Below are 14,057 nucleotides of genomic sequence, written 5' to 3'. Positions count from 1 at the left end.
CTTCATGCTTGTAGGATGGAGAAGCTCAGTATTTCTAGTCTTTCAGTTAATCCATATATATATATATATAAATATTGTATGTATATACAATATATGTACAGTAAATACAATATGTATATATATATATATATATATATATATATATATATATAATCATTCTGTGAGTTAAATAACACTATGCAATAAAAAAAATAAAAATTTTGACATAAAAAAAAAGGCTAAATGTTTTTTATTTCTACATGGTATGCACCGAGACACACTTGATAAAAATAACACTTCCATCTTCTTATTGTAGCTGCAGCTTCTTATTGCAGTTTTCCCTCCTGAAGACTTGAAATTGAAATTTGATGCCATTCTCTTCTTGAATCTCATTTGGCACACCAGGGAAACTAAATTAAATTATGAATAATGAGTTTAGAGATGGCTTGGGTATATCTGGAAAACTTTAAAAAACAACAACGACAAAAAAAACAATACTATTTAAGATATTGTTGTAGAAGTATTTAAGAAATAGTAGTGTTTAGCCTGTTGTGCTGGGACAAACAAAACCTTGGGTTAAGTAGATACAAACTTTTCACCAAAAATACAAAGCTATCTTACATGCTTTGTTTCCTGTAAACATTTTGGTCGAAATCTGGGAAAAAAACATCACAGTCAAAGTCAGCCATGATGTCAGTGAGGTAGATGAGGTCACACCAAGGGTGCTCCAGAGCTTCCTGTGAGGAAATATTTCAATGGATTATTTTGTATCTGAAGTGTGGAAATGCTTTATGAATAGAGCAATGGGTTTATGATATGATGATTATACCAAAACATACATTATATGATCAAAATTATGTGGAAACTTCCATAAAGTGTTCCAAAAGTGTGAAGAGCCAATTCAGGGCAATATTACAAATCACAGTGAAGTATTCTTGTAATAACTATATGATTGTTATGAATCTATTAACATTTTAAAACTGATATTAGCACTGACAATCAAGTTTTAATCTTTAACTAGTTCAAGTTCTTTGTTTGGATTTAAGTCACTTTTGATGACAAAAAAAATCTACGAATATTAATCAAAAGCTAATAATATTTGTGATTTAATTTTCACCTTGTACACTTTAGCTCCTCCTAAGATCCAAATGGTCTCTACAAGGTCACTGAGAGGAGGGTGGGAGGCCAAATGAACTGCACTGACAAACTCTTCACACACGTAGTGAGCATGCTTTGGGACAGACCTGGGAATGAAAAACATCTGGCTTTCTGGAATGTTAAGGAATGCCCTAGCTACAAAACTACTTTAGCACAATAATGCACAATTTGTAAAAGAACTGCTTGAACATGATTCATATTTTTGCTAATGTAATAAAATATATTACCTCAGCTTTTTGCTCAGAACTACATTGAGGCTGTTGGCCAGGGGGAAAACACTCTCTGGGCAGGAGAACCAGCTGTATTTACCCCATATGATCAGGTTCTTCTTTCCTAAGATGTGCATTTAAGATTCATGTAATGATTTGTCTAAGAGTCATGTTTCCATCCCCTGTCCTGTATGTTTTAGCATTTTCCCTTTTGTCCTAACACCAAATTCAATCAGTTTTCAACCAGAGTTGAAGCGGGTGAGTTTCGACAATAAAATGCTCAGTTGTGCAGGAAAGGGTGTACTACAGGACCAGGGTTTGGAGCCTTTGAGCTAAGCTAATAGTAATGACTTCAATATGTGCCTAACTTGGTACTGCCTACTTTTTTTTGCATATGGACTATCACTGGGAACAAATAGAGCTTTTATGTCAAGGTTGTACACTTAAGGGTTTATTATAATCACTCTCAGTGAGTAAGGGACCAATGGATTGAAGACATTTGTGTTCAAAGGTGCAACGAACGCACTTTACCCAGACATATCACTGCAAAATGAGTTGCACAAGGAAATACAGACATCATTCTTTATTTGTTTGATCACTGAACCCAGCAAAGTGCAAGCAAACAGATAACATATATGTGAGTGCACTACTCACCTGATGTACACACAGCCGTGATGGTATTCAAAAAGAACTGAAACTCTGTCCTGTTTTTTTGTTTTGTTTTGTTTTCCAAAAAGAGATAGAGACTGGGATTCAGTTTTCACCTTGTACTTGAAAATTATACTTTCTTTCAAAAGTTTCATCATTACCACCAAATCAGAGATGGTGTATCAAACTTAGAAAATCTCTAGAGAATCTCAAACTTAGAGAATCTCTGAAATATTTACATGAATTTGAGTATTTCTTAGTATTTAATATATTTCTTTTTTTTTTTTTGCTTTAATGACCACTGTGCACTTGAGCTGGAATGGACTCTATCTCTCACCCCAACCCCTTTTACTTTCCCCCCACTCATGTTATGTTGTTGATAAACTAGGAGAAACCCAGAGACATTCAGAACACACACTAAGGTAATAAGAAACACCAGAGAGTCAGGTTCCATTCATTTTTGTAACATAAATTCATGTCTGAAAACACATTAACTTATGATCTATCCTGTCTTGTCCTGTCCTATCATATCATATCCTATCCTATCCTATCCAATCCTGTCCTATCCTAACCTATCCTATCCTACCCTATCCTAACCTACCCTGTCCTGTCCTATCCTAACCTACCCTGTCCTATCCTATCCTAACCTACCCTGTCCTATCCTACCCTATTCTGTCCTGTCCTATCCTACCCTAACCTAAACATCTGTCCAGTCCATGTTGAGTATAACAGTATAATATATTTTATAAGCCACTGAACTGCTGCACCGCCCATTCATAAATATTACACAAACAGCAGTACAATACAGCCGCGTCACTCTGACCATAGATATTATAATCCTTAATGATGTCTTACGGAAGACTCCACGGAAGGCGACCCTTCTTGCCTATTCCCATATTTCTGCACGCCGCAGCTATCAGCCGAATCGGCTTCGGTGTTTCATCCTTCGGTTTCATGTTGGTTTGTTTGTTTTAACACGGCCACCACACACACTGCACACAACATGGATGTTATCCATGAACCGACTTGTGTTTCGCAGAATGAGCGTGAATCCTTCGATTATCTTGCAAAAAGATGGTAACGCATCAATCTGGCAACACGTGTGCTACGTTTCAAATCCTCATCAAAGGGCACTAGTTTGAGTAACATTGCCTTCTACGCCCTATTCAGAGCACTCAGTCTTTGATCAGAAGTCTTTTGGGACAAAACCGGTTATGTTGAATAAATATTGGTATTTCTGGGAGTTTCTAAATTTGAGTAGGTGATGGTGATGTTGTATTTTGCCCTAAAGCAGGACATTTCCTAACTCATCCCCCAATGAAAGTTAGGCCACTTTCTCCAAGTCAAATGGCCTAAATTACCAGGAAAATTTTACATTACAAATGTATTATTTAATGCCAATTGATAAAACATACACAAATAAAAAAAGACAAAAATGGTATTGCTTTCAATATAAAAATATAAGTCTGCCAATGAGCCAGAAAAGTACATGCATATTCACATTGTAGTCTATAGTGTCCCTGTAATTCTACAAAAACAGACTAGAAGCCACACACTTCAAATACAAGTCACTAAATCTTTACACAAAAATAAGCATTTTAGCCATGTTAGAAGGTGAGACCCTTTTAGGATGCGATTATTATTGATATTAATATTATTATTATCGGCAACATCAAAATAAACACATTCATTGCTTTGTATTGACATATTACAGGAACAACACAATGGCAAGTGTTTACACTGCACATCCTTATGGCACAGATATACCAATATATGAAAAAAATCATGCATGCAAATATTTACACACTGATCTGGAATGTAGATAAGGACGCGTATGAATTTAGATTTAGTGCATGGACATATAGCTGAATATACATAAAACCAGGGAACAAATGTTTTTTTTTTTCTAAAAATGTGATTTCAAGTATTATAATACAGTATAATGTGAATATGTATAGTGTATTATACATATAGCCACATATCAAGATTTACTTTAAGCATTACGGTCAAGCACACATGGTACATATTATTGTAAAAGTGATACAAGCACATAAGCAAGATGTAAAAAGTTCAGAATACTACAATCCTGCTGGCAGTTTGAGGAGAGGTATGTGCTTTTTTCACTGTAAGCGTGTCTCGTCATTGTTCGGTTTCTGAATCTTGCATCTGTTGCTTGATAATAGCTCTTCACTAAGTCGCTTCAGAGTGGTTGTTCCTCGGCCTAAAAAAAAACAAATAATAATTCAGTCAGCTGACACCACAGGAGTACAGAATGTTCCCTTACATGGGTGTGGTGATGATCTGATCTTTTTTAAAGAAAGATGAAACCTGTATTTCTAGATTTCATAATGCTTCCAAGGACATAAATAACCTCCCAGAATAATCAGATGTTTTCTAAAGGAGCTTTGCTATGACTGGTAAAGGTATTATGCAGTAACTATTTTAGTGAAATTACCTGCACCATTGCTTCCCTGTGTGCTGTCTGCAGAGTTCAGACTTGCTCCTGCACCTTCAACCTGTTCACTGGTATTGGATGGCACAGAGGCCAGAAGCCCTGAAATAATAAAATTAGTAATAAAAACTATCGTAAATTACCTCCCCATCCCAAATAAGCCAATTCCACTGGCTAGTCCTTGGTATAGTCACATAACAGCTAGGTTTAGGTTTAGTTAACATGCACTTCCTCGGAGGCACATGAAGCCTGTCACCACATTTTTACAGCTGCTCAATAATAATGGAGCTAAATGTATTTGGAGGATAAGGATAACTACCTCAGCATTATACTACTCTACATACATGATGCCCACAACTGGATAATGTTATTTTGATCTATTAGGGAAAGGAAGGCTATCCCTCCTACCCTAAAAGCAGATCAGTATTTCTCTCTTGGATGCCCAGCCATGGGCTTCCAGGCAAGATTTTTAGTTACCATGTAAGCATGTATTATATAGTAGTACACAAGCAGTGCACCACTATACTATACAATACAATACATACTTTCATGGTAACTAAAAATCTTTAGTGGCTTTTAACGAAAGACAATCCAACAGCTAATAATCCAATACCAAGATGAACACTGTCTAAAAGAATCATTTACACCATCTTTCCAATACTCACCAAGGCCTCTGTAGCAAGACAGCTGCTGGTAGATCTGTTTCATACGCTCAATATTTATTCTGCTGGCTTCGGCATGATTGACCATAGGCTTAGGGTAGTGTGTCCCAATGATACATTTGGCAAGCTTTTGTACACTTTCTGGTGCATTCCAAGGGTCATAGATGTATTTGGCAGGAAAACCCCTCAATATAGGCAAATACCGACTATACAAACACACACACACAAAAAATCTTCATATAATTGTTTTGTTTGGCTTTTGGAATACTTAGTATAGTCTACCAATATTACTAAGTCTTAGTAGTAAGTTACCCAGTACAAAATAATTTTGTACCCAGTACAAAAAGGAGCATCATAAGCATGAAATTATATGAACGTAGTAGAACTCAGTGAGAAATACTACCGTATATAGTCTCCGTTGGGATCGGTGCGGCGACCAAAACCCACCGGGCAGTAGCAGTGGAAGAACTGTTGAAAAAATGAGCTACAGGAGAGCCACATCCAGCTGCCGGCATTAACACTCCAATCTGCATCCAGTAACAACTCTTCAAACACCTGGATCACACACACACACACACACACACACAAACACACACACACACACACACACACACACACACACACACACACACACACACACACACACACACAAACGCTGTGTTTCAAGGTAACACATGCCCTCTGCCCACATATCATACCATGAATATCATGGTATGATATTCAGCAGCTGTAATTTGCTGTAACTTTGCCAAATCTTCATGAATACTTTTTCCTGATGTAACTTCAACAGCTCATGTCTAGGGAGGAGATTGTTCATTCAAGTTCTACTTGATTGTTCAGCTCTCTAAAAAGCTCTGCAATGACAAAACTGTTTTCCCTCCTGATTGACTGGTCCTGAGAACCAACGTGACACATGATCACATGCTGAGACTAATCTTGGATCAAATATTTTGGTCTTATACTTTAATAAACCAATGCTTTTTGATACAACCTATTGATATTTACTGACAGACATGTAACTTTATCTTTAAATACAATTAACAAAATAAAAAACAAACGCTCTGTACCTTAACATTATTTTATGAAAGACTCTAAAACAGTTTTAAAAAAATAAAAAAATTTATAGATTTTATTTGATCTGATTCAACCTTTGAAAAGCAATAAAATGTGTACATGCTGATAGTGTTTTTTACATGGGTTTATGGATATGTGACAAAATAATAAAACAAACGTCTTCCTCTTCTCACCTTGAGACCTTCCTCCCAGCTGATCCACAGGTCTCCTCTGGTAAGGAAGCACGCGACGGCATGCCGTGCCAGATGATGGATCCACCCCTCCTGCCTCAGCTGGGTCATAATTGCATCAATCCAGGGAAAACCTGTCTTGCCCTCTGCCCACTTTGCTAATGCTTCTGGATTACGGTCCCATGGGATCTGCACACAGATTGGGTTTCCCTCCATCTTGTCAAAGCGTGGGCTGTTTGTTGCAACAGTGTAGAAGAACTCTCTCCACAGCAGCTGGCCATAGAGAGACAGTGGAGGTGCACTATTTTTCTTTACCTAACAGTGACAGACAAATGTTTGATGAACGGTTGAAGCAATGTTAGGAACTAATGTTGACAGATGAGATCATATATAAATATACTTGTTACAAAATTATTGCAAGAAACTGACACAAAATGGTTATATTAATATTTATGTACTACATACATTTACTGTATTTAGATACAGTCAAACAAAATACAGCTTGTAGTCTTATGCTCACCTTTCTGTACAAGTCTGTGAGTTTAAAGTAGAAAACTCTACAGGAGAGGCAGCCAAAGCGAAGATAAGGGCTCAGACCTGTAGGGCTGGCCAGTAATGAATTTGCATTCATCCTGGGACGCTCAAAGTTTGCCACCCATGCCTTCCCCAAAGAGATCAATAAAGAAAAATCATAAAGAAACAAGATTAAGAATTTGGGATTTTGCTTCAGAAATCACTGTCCAACAACCTTGAACTTCAGCACTGCCAGAACACCATATCACTACTTGCCTTTATGAAGCCTTGGCAGATGTACTCTTACAGTACATCAATATACTTAAATGCATACAGCATGGAATGTACACCCATATTGCTATATTAGTATTTTCAATTCACTCCAGACATTCTCTGTACTGACAAGGCATATCATTTGTATTAAATGGAAATCAAGTCCAAGATGATTCACTCTCCGACAGTCGCCTCTGCTCACCTTTCTCTCCAAGTGTCTCTCTAGACGAGTCAGAGCCTCAGTCTCTCCACCTGGCCACACAGCAGATGGAAGACCCTCCGTCTCAAAGCCTACACCAAAAAGACACGTTAGGAACTAGAAGGTGTACAGTGTACACACACACACACACACACACACACACACACACACACACACACACACACACACACACACACACACACACACTTATTTACATCAAGTAAATAAATAAATTCATACCAAGCTCTTCCAGTGAGGGCACACTAAACCTCTCGTCATGGTTGTCACCGATAGGCATGATACACTTGCTGAATATCTCTGCAGTAATGGTCTCTGCTGGTATCTCTACAGTATCCATTCTACTGATAATCGTCTGGAAGCGCTTATAGGTGAGAGGGGGCTGCCCACCATTCAGTGCAATGATCCTAATATAAGAGAGAGGCGGTAGAGAAATAGAACAAGTGGTGATGAAGTACATACGTTCATACTCAAAAACTGATTTTGTCATATGCTGTTTTTATGATTATTTTTACAAAGATTTTTATTTATTCATATATCATGTATATTAATCATTATACTCTAGAATATTTTTTTCACTTATGTTTAATTAGACACAATAATATTGCAGATAACCATATACCGTTACCTAAAGAAAATATAAACTGTTAAGAAACAAAGAAACAAATGTGCCCTTTTGTATTAAAGACTAAGAGTAATAGCAGAAGCTCTGCAGTTATAGTTTTTTTCTGGTGACCAGCATATTGTGAACTCAAATGCAACAATACCCACAATCTACAACTGTTCAATGCCATGCTTAAAATTGGACTGCCTCACTTGCAATTTACTTGGAATAAAAGTGCTTTCAAAAAGAACAAATGTAAAAAAGATGACGAGCCATATGGCAATATGCACCGATATACACTCACTTCTCTAGATCATAGAGTGTGTGGGAGATTCTAACAACGATCTCCACCCCTGCCTCGTTGGCCAGTTTCTTGATGGCTGCATCTCGCTCCTTCCCAAATGGTTCAGAGTCATACTCATACGAAAGATGCGTGATGTTCCACTCCTGCAATAAAGAGCAATGTACATCTGTGTATTTTATTTTTCAAGATTAGAACCCTGAGAAGAGCATCAAGCTCTCACTCACTCACTCATTTTCTACCGCTTATCCGAACTACTTCGGGTCACGGAGAGCCTGTGCCTATCTCAGGCATCATCGGGCATCGAGGCAGGATACACCCTGGACGGAGCGCCATCACAGGGCACACACACTCTCATTCACTCACGCAATCACACACTATGGACAATTTTCCAGAGACGCCAATCAACCTACCATGCATGTCTTTCGACCGGGGGAGGAAACCGGAGTACCCGGAGGAAACCCCGGAGACACGGGGAGAACATTCAAACTCCATACACACAAGGTGGAGTCGGGAATCAAACCCCGACCCTGGAGGTGTGAGGCGAACGTGCTAACCACTAAGCCAACGGAGCTTTCTCACAAAATGAAATCTCTTAAATCTCAATAGATCATGAACTCCAATTTATTTAAATAAACGATATACTCTCAGTGGCCAAAAAAAAAAAAAGGTTCATAGATCTGCTTGCCACAAAAGTATTGCAGATTAACACCTAATTCATGCTTATGCACAAAACACAGCTTCTTGACAGCCTATCTATAATCTGCATTTCTATAAAAGTGAGTAAAGAAACACACTCCAATCTGCATCCAGCAACAACTCTTCAAACACCTGGATCACACACACACACACACACACACACACACACACACACACACACACACACACACACACACACACACACACATACAAATTCATGTATAAAAGTCTAAGGGAAAAAAGGAAAGCTTTCCTTTATTAAGTAAGGTTCATGTTGCTTCAGGATGCAACTGTTTGTTACCTTTTTATTCATTGCTAAATTAAAAATGATAAATGACATCATGTATTCTGTCTGTCTCACTTTAGGGGAAAAAACAGGCCAAGCTGTAAAGAGGGCACTAAATTAAGAACAACATAAAAGTAGCTAATGACTTTTAGAAAGTTTCATTACCTTAAAAAGCCTTGGAAAAACGTCAGTGGGCTGACCTCTAATAACATACAGGCGAGAGTTGAGTTTGCGAAGGCTGGCATCCAGGTCCTCCAGACACTGCAACAAAAACCTGAAATAAAGCAAAGGACAAGAGCAGCACCAGGAAGTTAACAGTCATGTTATTGGCTAGTTCTGGGTACGTTCATTTCCAAAAGCTTAAAAATAGTTTAGAAACATTAAAATGAATGGCATGTATGCTTGACAATGCTCCTATCACATGGGGTCTCTAAAGTATTTTTTTTTTTACTATACCAGCCTGTAAGCAAACAGAAACCTTTGCAATAATCTGGGAATCCAGCTACCATATAACTAAAGGGATTATTAGAGAAATTACCAGACTGCTCTGAAGAATAAGTGGGTTTTGAATGAAAAAGAAATAGAGTTTCTTCCTCCATTAAGATTTTTTAGGCATTATAGTACTTCACCTACATGTGTGATACTCCTGTCCCTATGGATAAATTAACACTTGGAATGAATATTTATAAGTGGCACACAAGTCACCCTCCTCTGTTCCCAGTCCTCTGGTCAGTTCATTCTTACTATAATTTCAACACAATGCCACATGTCCTTCACTATTCAACAAGGTCTAGGATGATTTTGTCCTGGTGGGACTTGGGCATATTTAGCCTCATAAGGGCTAAATCCTGTCTGAGCTGCATTTGTACTTCATTTGGCCTCTCAGGGGCATCACATTGAGACTGGGTCAGCAGGGCAGAATCCAGTACAGTCTGACCGCAGACATCCCAAAGATGTCTGATCCACTCAAACCTCATTTAGCTACGACGCTCCCCCCACCCCCACCCACCCAAAGTTGACGGGCCATATTTACTGTGAGCAGTGTATAACAGGGGTTTTCCTTCCGGCTAGCTTTTATTCAGATTTCATGTTTTATAAATGTTTAAAAAACATAATTGTTCCCCTGCATTAAACAATTAGCTCATTGTTATAGAGAGCAATTGGCATCTTGGACAAATGTAACCTGTGCATATCTGAAATAATTCATAAACTTGCATAAAAAGATATACTACTCAAGACATTTGCAAGGGAATGAACAGTTATTATTCTGTATTATTTAATAGTAAAGTCTCTTACACTGAAAGAGCATAACAGTCAACAGCACATCTATTCTCCAGCTCTTTCATGTTAAGAGAATCTGATAGGTATACTGTGCTACTGAAGCTCTAATGGCAAGTACATACCAATCCTTGTTGTATGCCTGTGTGTGCGTGTGTGCATGTGTGTGTTCCAGCAGCGGGAGTGTCAAGTTATGATGTGTGTATGTGGATAACAGCAATTAAGATGTGGAAAAGTAGGTCAGCGCGGACATACGGAATGTGGTAACTGCCAATGTTGACACAATGACCCAGTTCCATCTGTTCTGTGCCAGGGTGGGAGACGTGGGTCTGCTCCATGTTATGTCATCACCAGACTGTGAGAGTAAAACCTCCCACTAAAACCTCCCACTGCTCTACACTGACACTGTTCTTTCACACGGCTGTACCATATCAATGCAATCCTACACTCGACTCAGTATTTGGGTACAAATTATCATAATTATTATATATAACTATAATTATAGCATGCAAGTGATTTATGCTTACACAACATAAGCCAGTAGCTGTCTTAAAGCTGACTTGTGTGCCTTGAAAGATCTCGGTGGGTTTGGCGTAGAAATTACAGAAAGTACTTCATCAGTAACCTTGAAAACCAAATGTAAATTTACTCATACTGATTCATTAGCTCTCCCTGCGTATAACCGACGATCAAAACGAGATAGAAGTGTCAGAAGTGTTCATTTAAAGGGGAGGAAAATCAGCATCCCCAAAAGATGCTGTTCTGAGGTCAGTTTCAGTGCTGCTGGAACAAACCCCAGCACACTTTGATGAGTTTAACTCCCAACATTAGCATGTGTCTTATAACTGAAAATCACTTTCCTGCACTCCAGGATTAGAACTAAGGACCTCTGGGGTACATTAGTAAACGAGTACAAGTTAAATCCAAAATTGTGGTCATTTTAACATCTTTAATAGTGGATTTACAGGGTGAACTAGATGTATTACCTCCATCTAATGATTCCCACGTTGGATGAACCTGCAAACCAAGGGTCAAGGATGTAAATACAGCGTAAAGTGTCCGCTCTTTCTATAGACTCCAAGAGTGAAGGGTTATCATGCAGCCTCAAGCCCTTCCTGAACCAATGGACCGTGTTCATCACCATTATTCCGCTCTTTCAGTGCTTCAGACAGGCTTCTCGGAATACAGAGACTTCTTAGATTAAGTTAAACAAGTCTACTGGAGCAGACAGGATCACACCAGGCTTTGTTGTGAATGTAATTTAACATTGTTCGAGGAAAACGTTGTCCATGTCCTGGCTTCTGTCGGATCTCCAGGACTTTATAAACACTGTAATATTACTACAGTGAATATCATTCGCTCTGTTGGTTCTTTAGTAAAAATTAATAAATAAATAAACAAGCTGTTGGAACAAAACGACGACGAATTCCACGAAGAAAAATGGTTTGTTTTGTGTTTATGTTGTGATAGTGACAGCCAGTAGCCGGTTAGCTGCGTATTAGCTTTAGCTCTGACAACAGACGCTGTTTTTATTCCAGCTCGAGCATTAGAGAGTCAGACTCCGCCCACACGCTTGGTCCACGCCGCACATGCGCATAACTGCATGTCACGTTGTTACAGTGTGGACGCAGTCACGTCCATAATAAATCAAGGAACGCCATTATATAAGATCAGAATATTCGCCCACAAAAACGACAATGTATATAACAATTGATTTACAGACTCAGAACTCGACTCTTTAACTCGACTCTTTAATTCGACTCTTTCACACTACTCTCAATTCGACTCTTTAACTCGACCCTTTCACTCGACTCTGTATCTCGACAGGTGTCTAGATAAGTGTCTAGATCTAATAAAGGACTTTATAGATACTGACGCTTAAATGTTTCAAGGTAGTCTATTAAACCTAGATAAAAAAAACATATAAACTATATGTTATAAAATATAACATATAAAAACATATAAAATATAAACTATATATTCTATTTATTAATATTTTCAGATTTTTCAAAATAAAATACATTTTCTCTATATTTAATTGTCATGTTTATTTAGACTCCATTCAACTGGATGGCTTTTTATATATACAGTTTTCCCATATTTACTTATTTTGTGAAAATTCCATAGAATTGCAGGTTTGACAGGTAAATCATCAATTTATGAAAATGCTTGAGTTAGAGAATAATTTAGCACTGTCATGTTTTTAGATTTTAAAATGCAAAGGATTACGTCAGGATGTAAGATCTGATGCTGCTTCATATGAGTTGTGGTAATTGAGTTCAGGATAGTTCTTTAATCAACACTAAACACTACACTAAATAGTAAAATGCAGGATAAGACAACAAGACAAAGCAAGAACTGTGCATTATATACAGTAGCTGTGGTCATTGATTTTTTAACCACACATAAGTGTGTTCAAATATTTAGATTAGCCTCAAGTAATTATGCTAGCCTCGTTGTCCTTTATTTTTTAATAGATTAAATATGTCTATCTGCAAATCTTACTTTTTATTTGGTTCTTAGACCTTAACATATTGTTGGTAGCAAAGAACAGATTGAATATGAGGTCTAAAAAGGTTCTCTATGAAACAGCAACACAGTCTGCTCCTCGGTCTGCTCCTCTATCCGCTCCTCTATCTGCTACTCTGTCTGCTCCTCTGTCTGTCCCTCAGTCTACTCCTCTATCTGCTCCTCTGTCTGCTACTCTGTCTGCTCCTCTGTCTGCCCCTCTGTCTGCTCCTCTATCTGCTCCTCTGTCTGCTCCTCTATCTGCTCCTCAGTCTACTCCTCTATCTGCTCCTCAGTCTACTCCTCTATCTGCTCCTCAGTCTGCTCCTCAGTCCTTCATCCTGTAATTAAAATGCATTGATTTAGATGTGGGTTACTTAAAGACAAAGGCAAATACAATATACAAATTTAATAGGGTCTAATGCTGTACTTGTGTATAATAGTCATTGTTGATTCCATCAACTTTGCTACTTTTATTCTTACTCTGTATCTATTCTCTTAATCTTAATTCTGTTCTGTATTATGTGCCAATTCTGTACGTTTTATCTGTAATCCTATGTATATAGGATGTATTTTGGTAGGCTAATAATATGGTAAATCTAAATTGGATGAAATTGGAAAATTTGCATCGCATTTAACTGATGCTGAAAAGTTGCTGTTAACCAACTTTCTTTATTATACGAAACTATTACATGCTGGACTTTTTCTACCATTTCCTATGCCTAAAAATGCAATTCTGGAGGTGAGATCAGTGAACAGTAGATGGCAGGATACCATCAGAAATGAAAGCTAACGCGCAGAATAAGGTGCGCAAAAGAAAAATTAGATGAGAAAATGTTATGTGTGGATTGCGTATTCCATTAGAAATCACTTTTATCATATTTATATCTACTACCACGTGACAGTAAACACTGACAATGTTCTTAAGACCATGCTACACAGAGCAGTTTATTTTACTAGTTACTGATCATGAGAAATGAATCCATGTTCTCTCCTGAAAATATTAAGGAACTGTGAGTTGCATAA

General features: G+C 37.9%; 2 protein-coding genes across 4 annotated transcripts; both read right to left on the bottom strand.

Annotated features, from left to right (window-relative positions):
• Positions 1–212: 212 nt before the first annotated feature.
• Positions 213–2,987, bottom strand: zgc:153031. The gene is made up of 6 exons (XM_027161964.2): positions 2,850–2,987; positions 2,001–2,050; positions 1,365–1,470; positions 1,097–1,223; positions 601–716; positions 213–389 (listed from the first exon to the last, which is right to left on the bottom strand). Exons 1-6 carry the CDS (start codon positions 2,948–2,950, stop codon positions 287–289), a joined length of 603 nt encoding a protein of 200 aa, XP_027017765.1. The 5' UTR covers positions 2,951–2,987; the 3' UTR covers positions 213–286.
• On the bottom strand, positions 2,000–12,148 carry cry1b (cryptochrome circadian regulator 1b). Of its 3 annotated transcripts, none has more exons than XM_047822646.1 (11): positions 11,510–12,140; positions 9,411–9,519; positions 8,264–8,406; positions 7,578–7,762; positions 7,341–7,429; positions 6,873–7,028; positions 6,356–6,667; positions 5,512–5,663; positions 5,112–5,314; positions 4,450–4,548; positions 2,000–4,215 (listed from the first exon to the last, which is right to left on the bottom strand). In XM_047822646.1, exons 1-11 carry the CDS (start codon positions 11,665–11,667, stop codon positions 4,115–4,117), a joined length of 1,707 nt encoding a protein of 568 aa, XP_047678602.1. In that variant the 5' UTR covers positions 11,668–12,140; the 3' UTR covers positions 2,000–4,114. The 3 variants fall into 3 exon arrangements, with proteins under 3 accessions (XP_047678602.1, XP_047678603.1, XP_027017763.1); XM_027161962.2 differs by having other exon boundaries at positions 3,364–4,215; positions 6,873–7,013; positions 11,510–12,134; XM_047822647.1 differs by lacking the exon at positions 4,450–4,548 and having other exon boundaries at positions 3,362–4,215; positions 11,510–12,148.
• Between the last annotated feature and the right edge of the window lie 1,909 nt (positions 12,149–14,057).

The sequence above is a fragment of the Tachysurus fulvidraco genome, chromosome 13, assembly GCF_022655615.1.
Source record: "Tachysurus fulvidraco isolate hzauxx_2018 chromosome 13, HZAU_PFXX_2.0, whole genome shotgun sequence".
Taxonomy (NCBI): Eukaryota; Metazoa; Chordata; class Actinopteri; order Siluriformes; family Bagridae; genus Tachysurus; species Tachysurus fulvidraco.
Note: the sequence above shows the minus strand (reverse complement) of the source record. Positions and strands in the feature narration are given on the sequence as shown.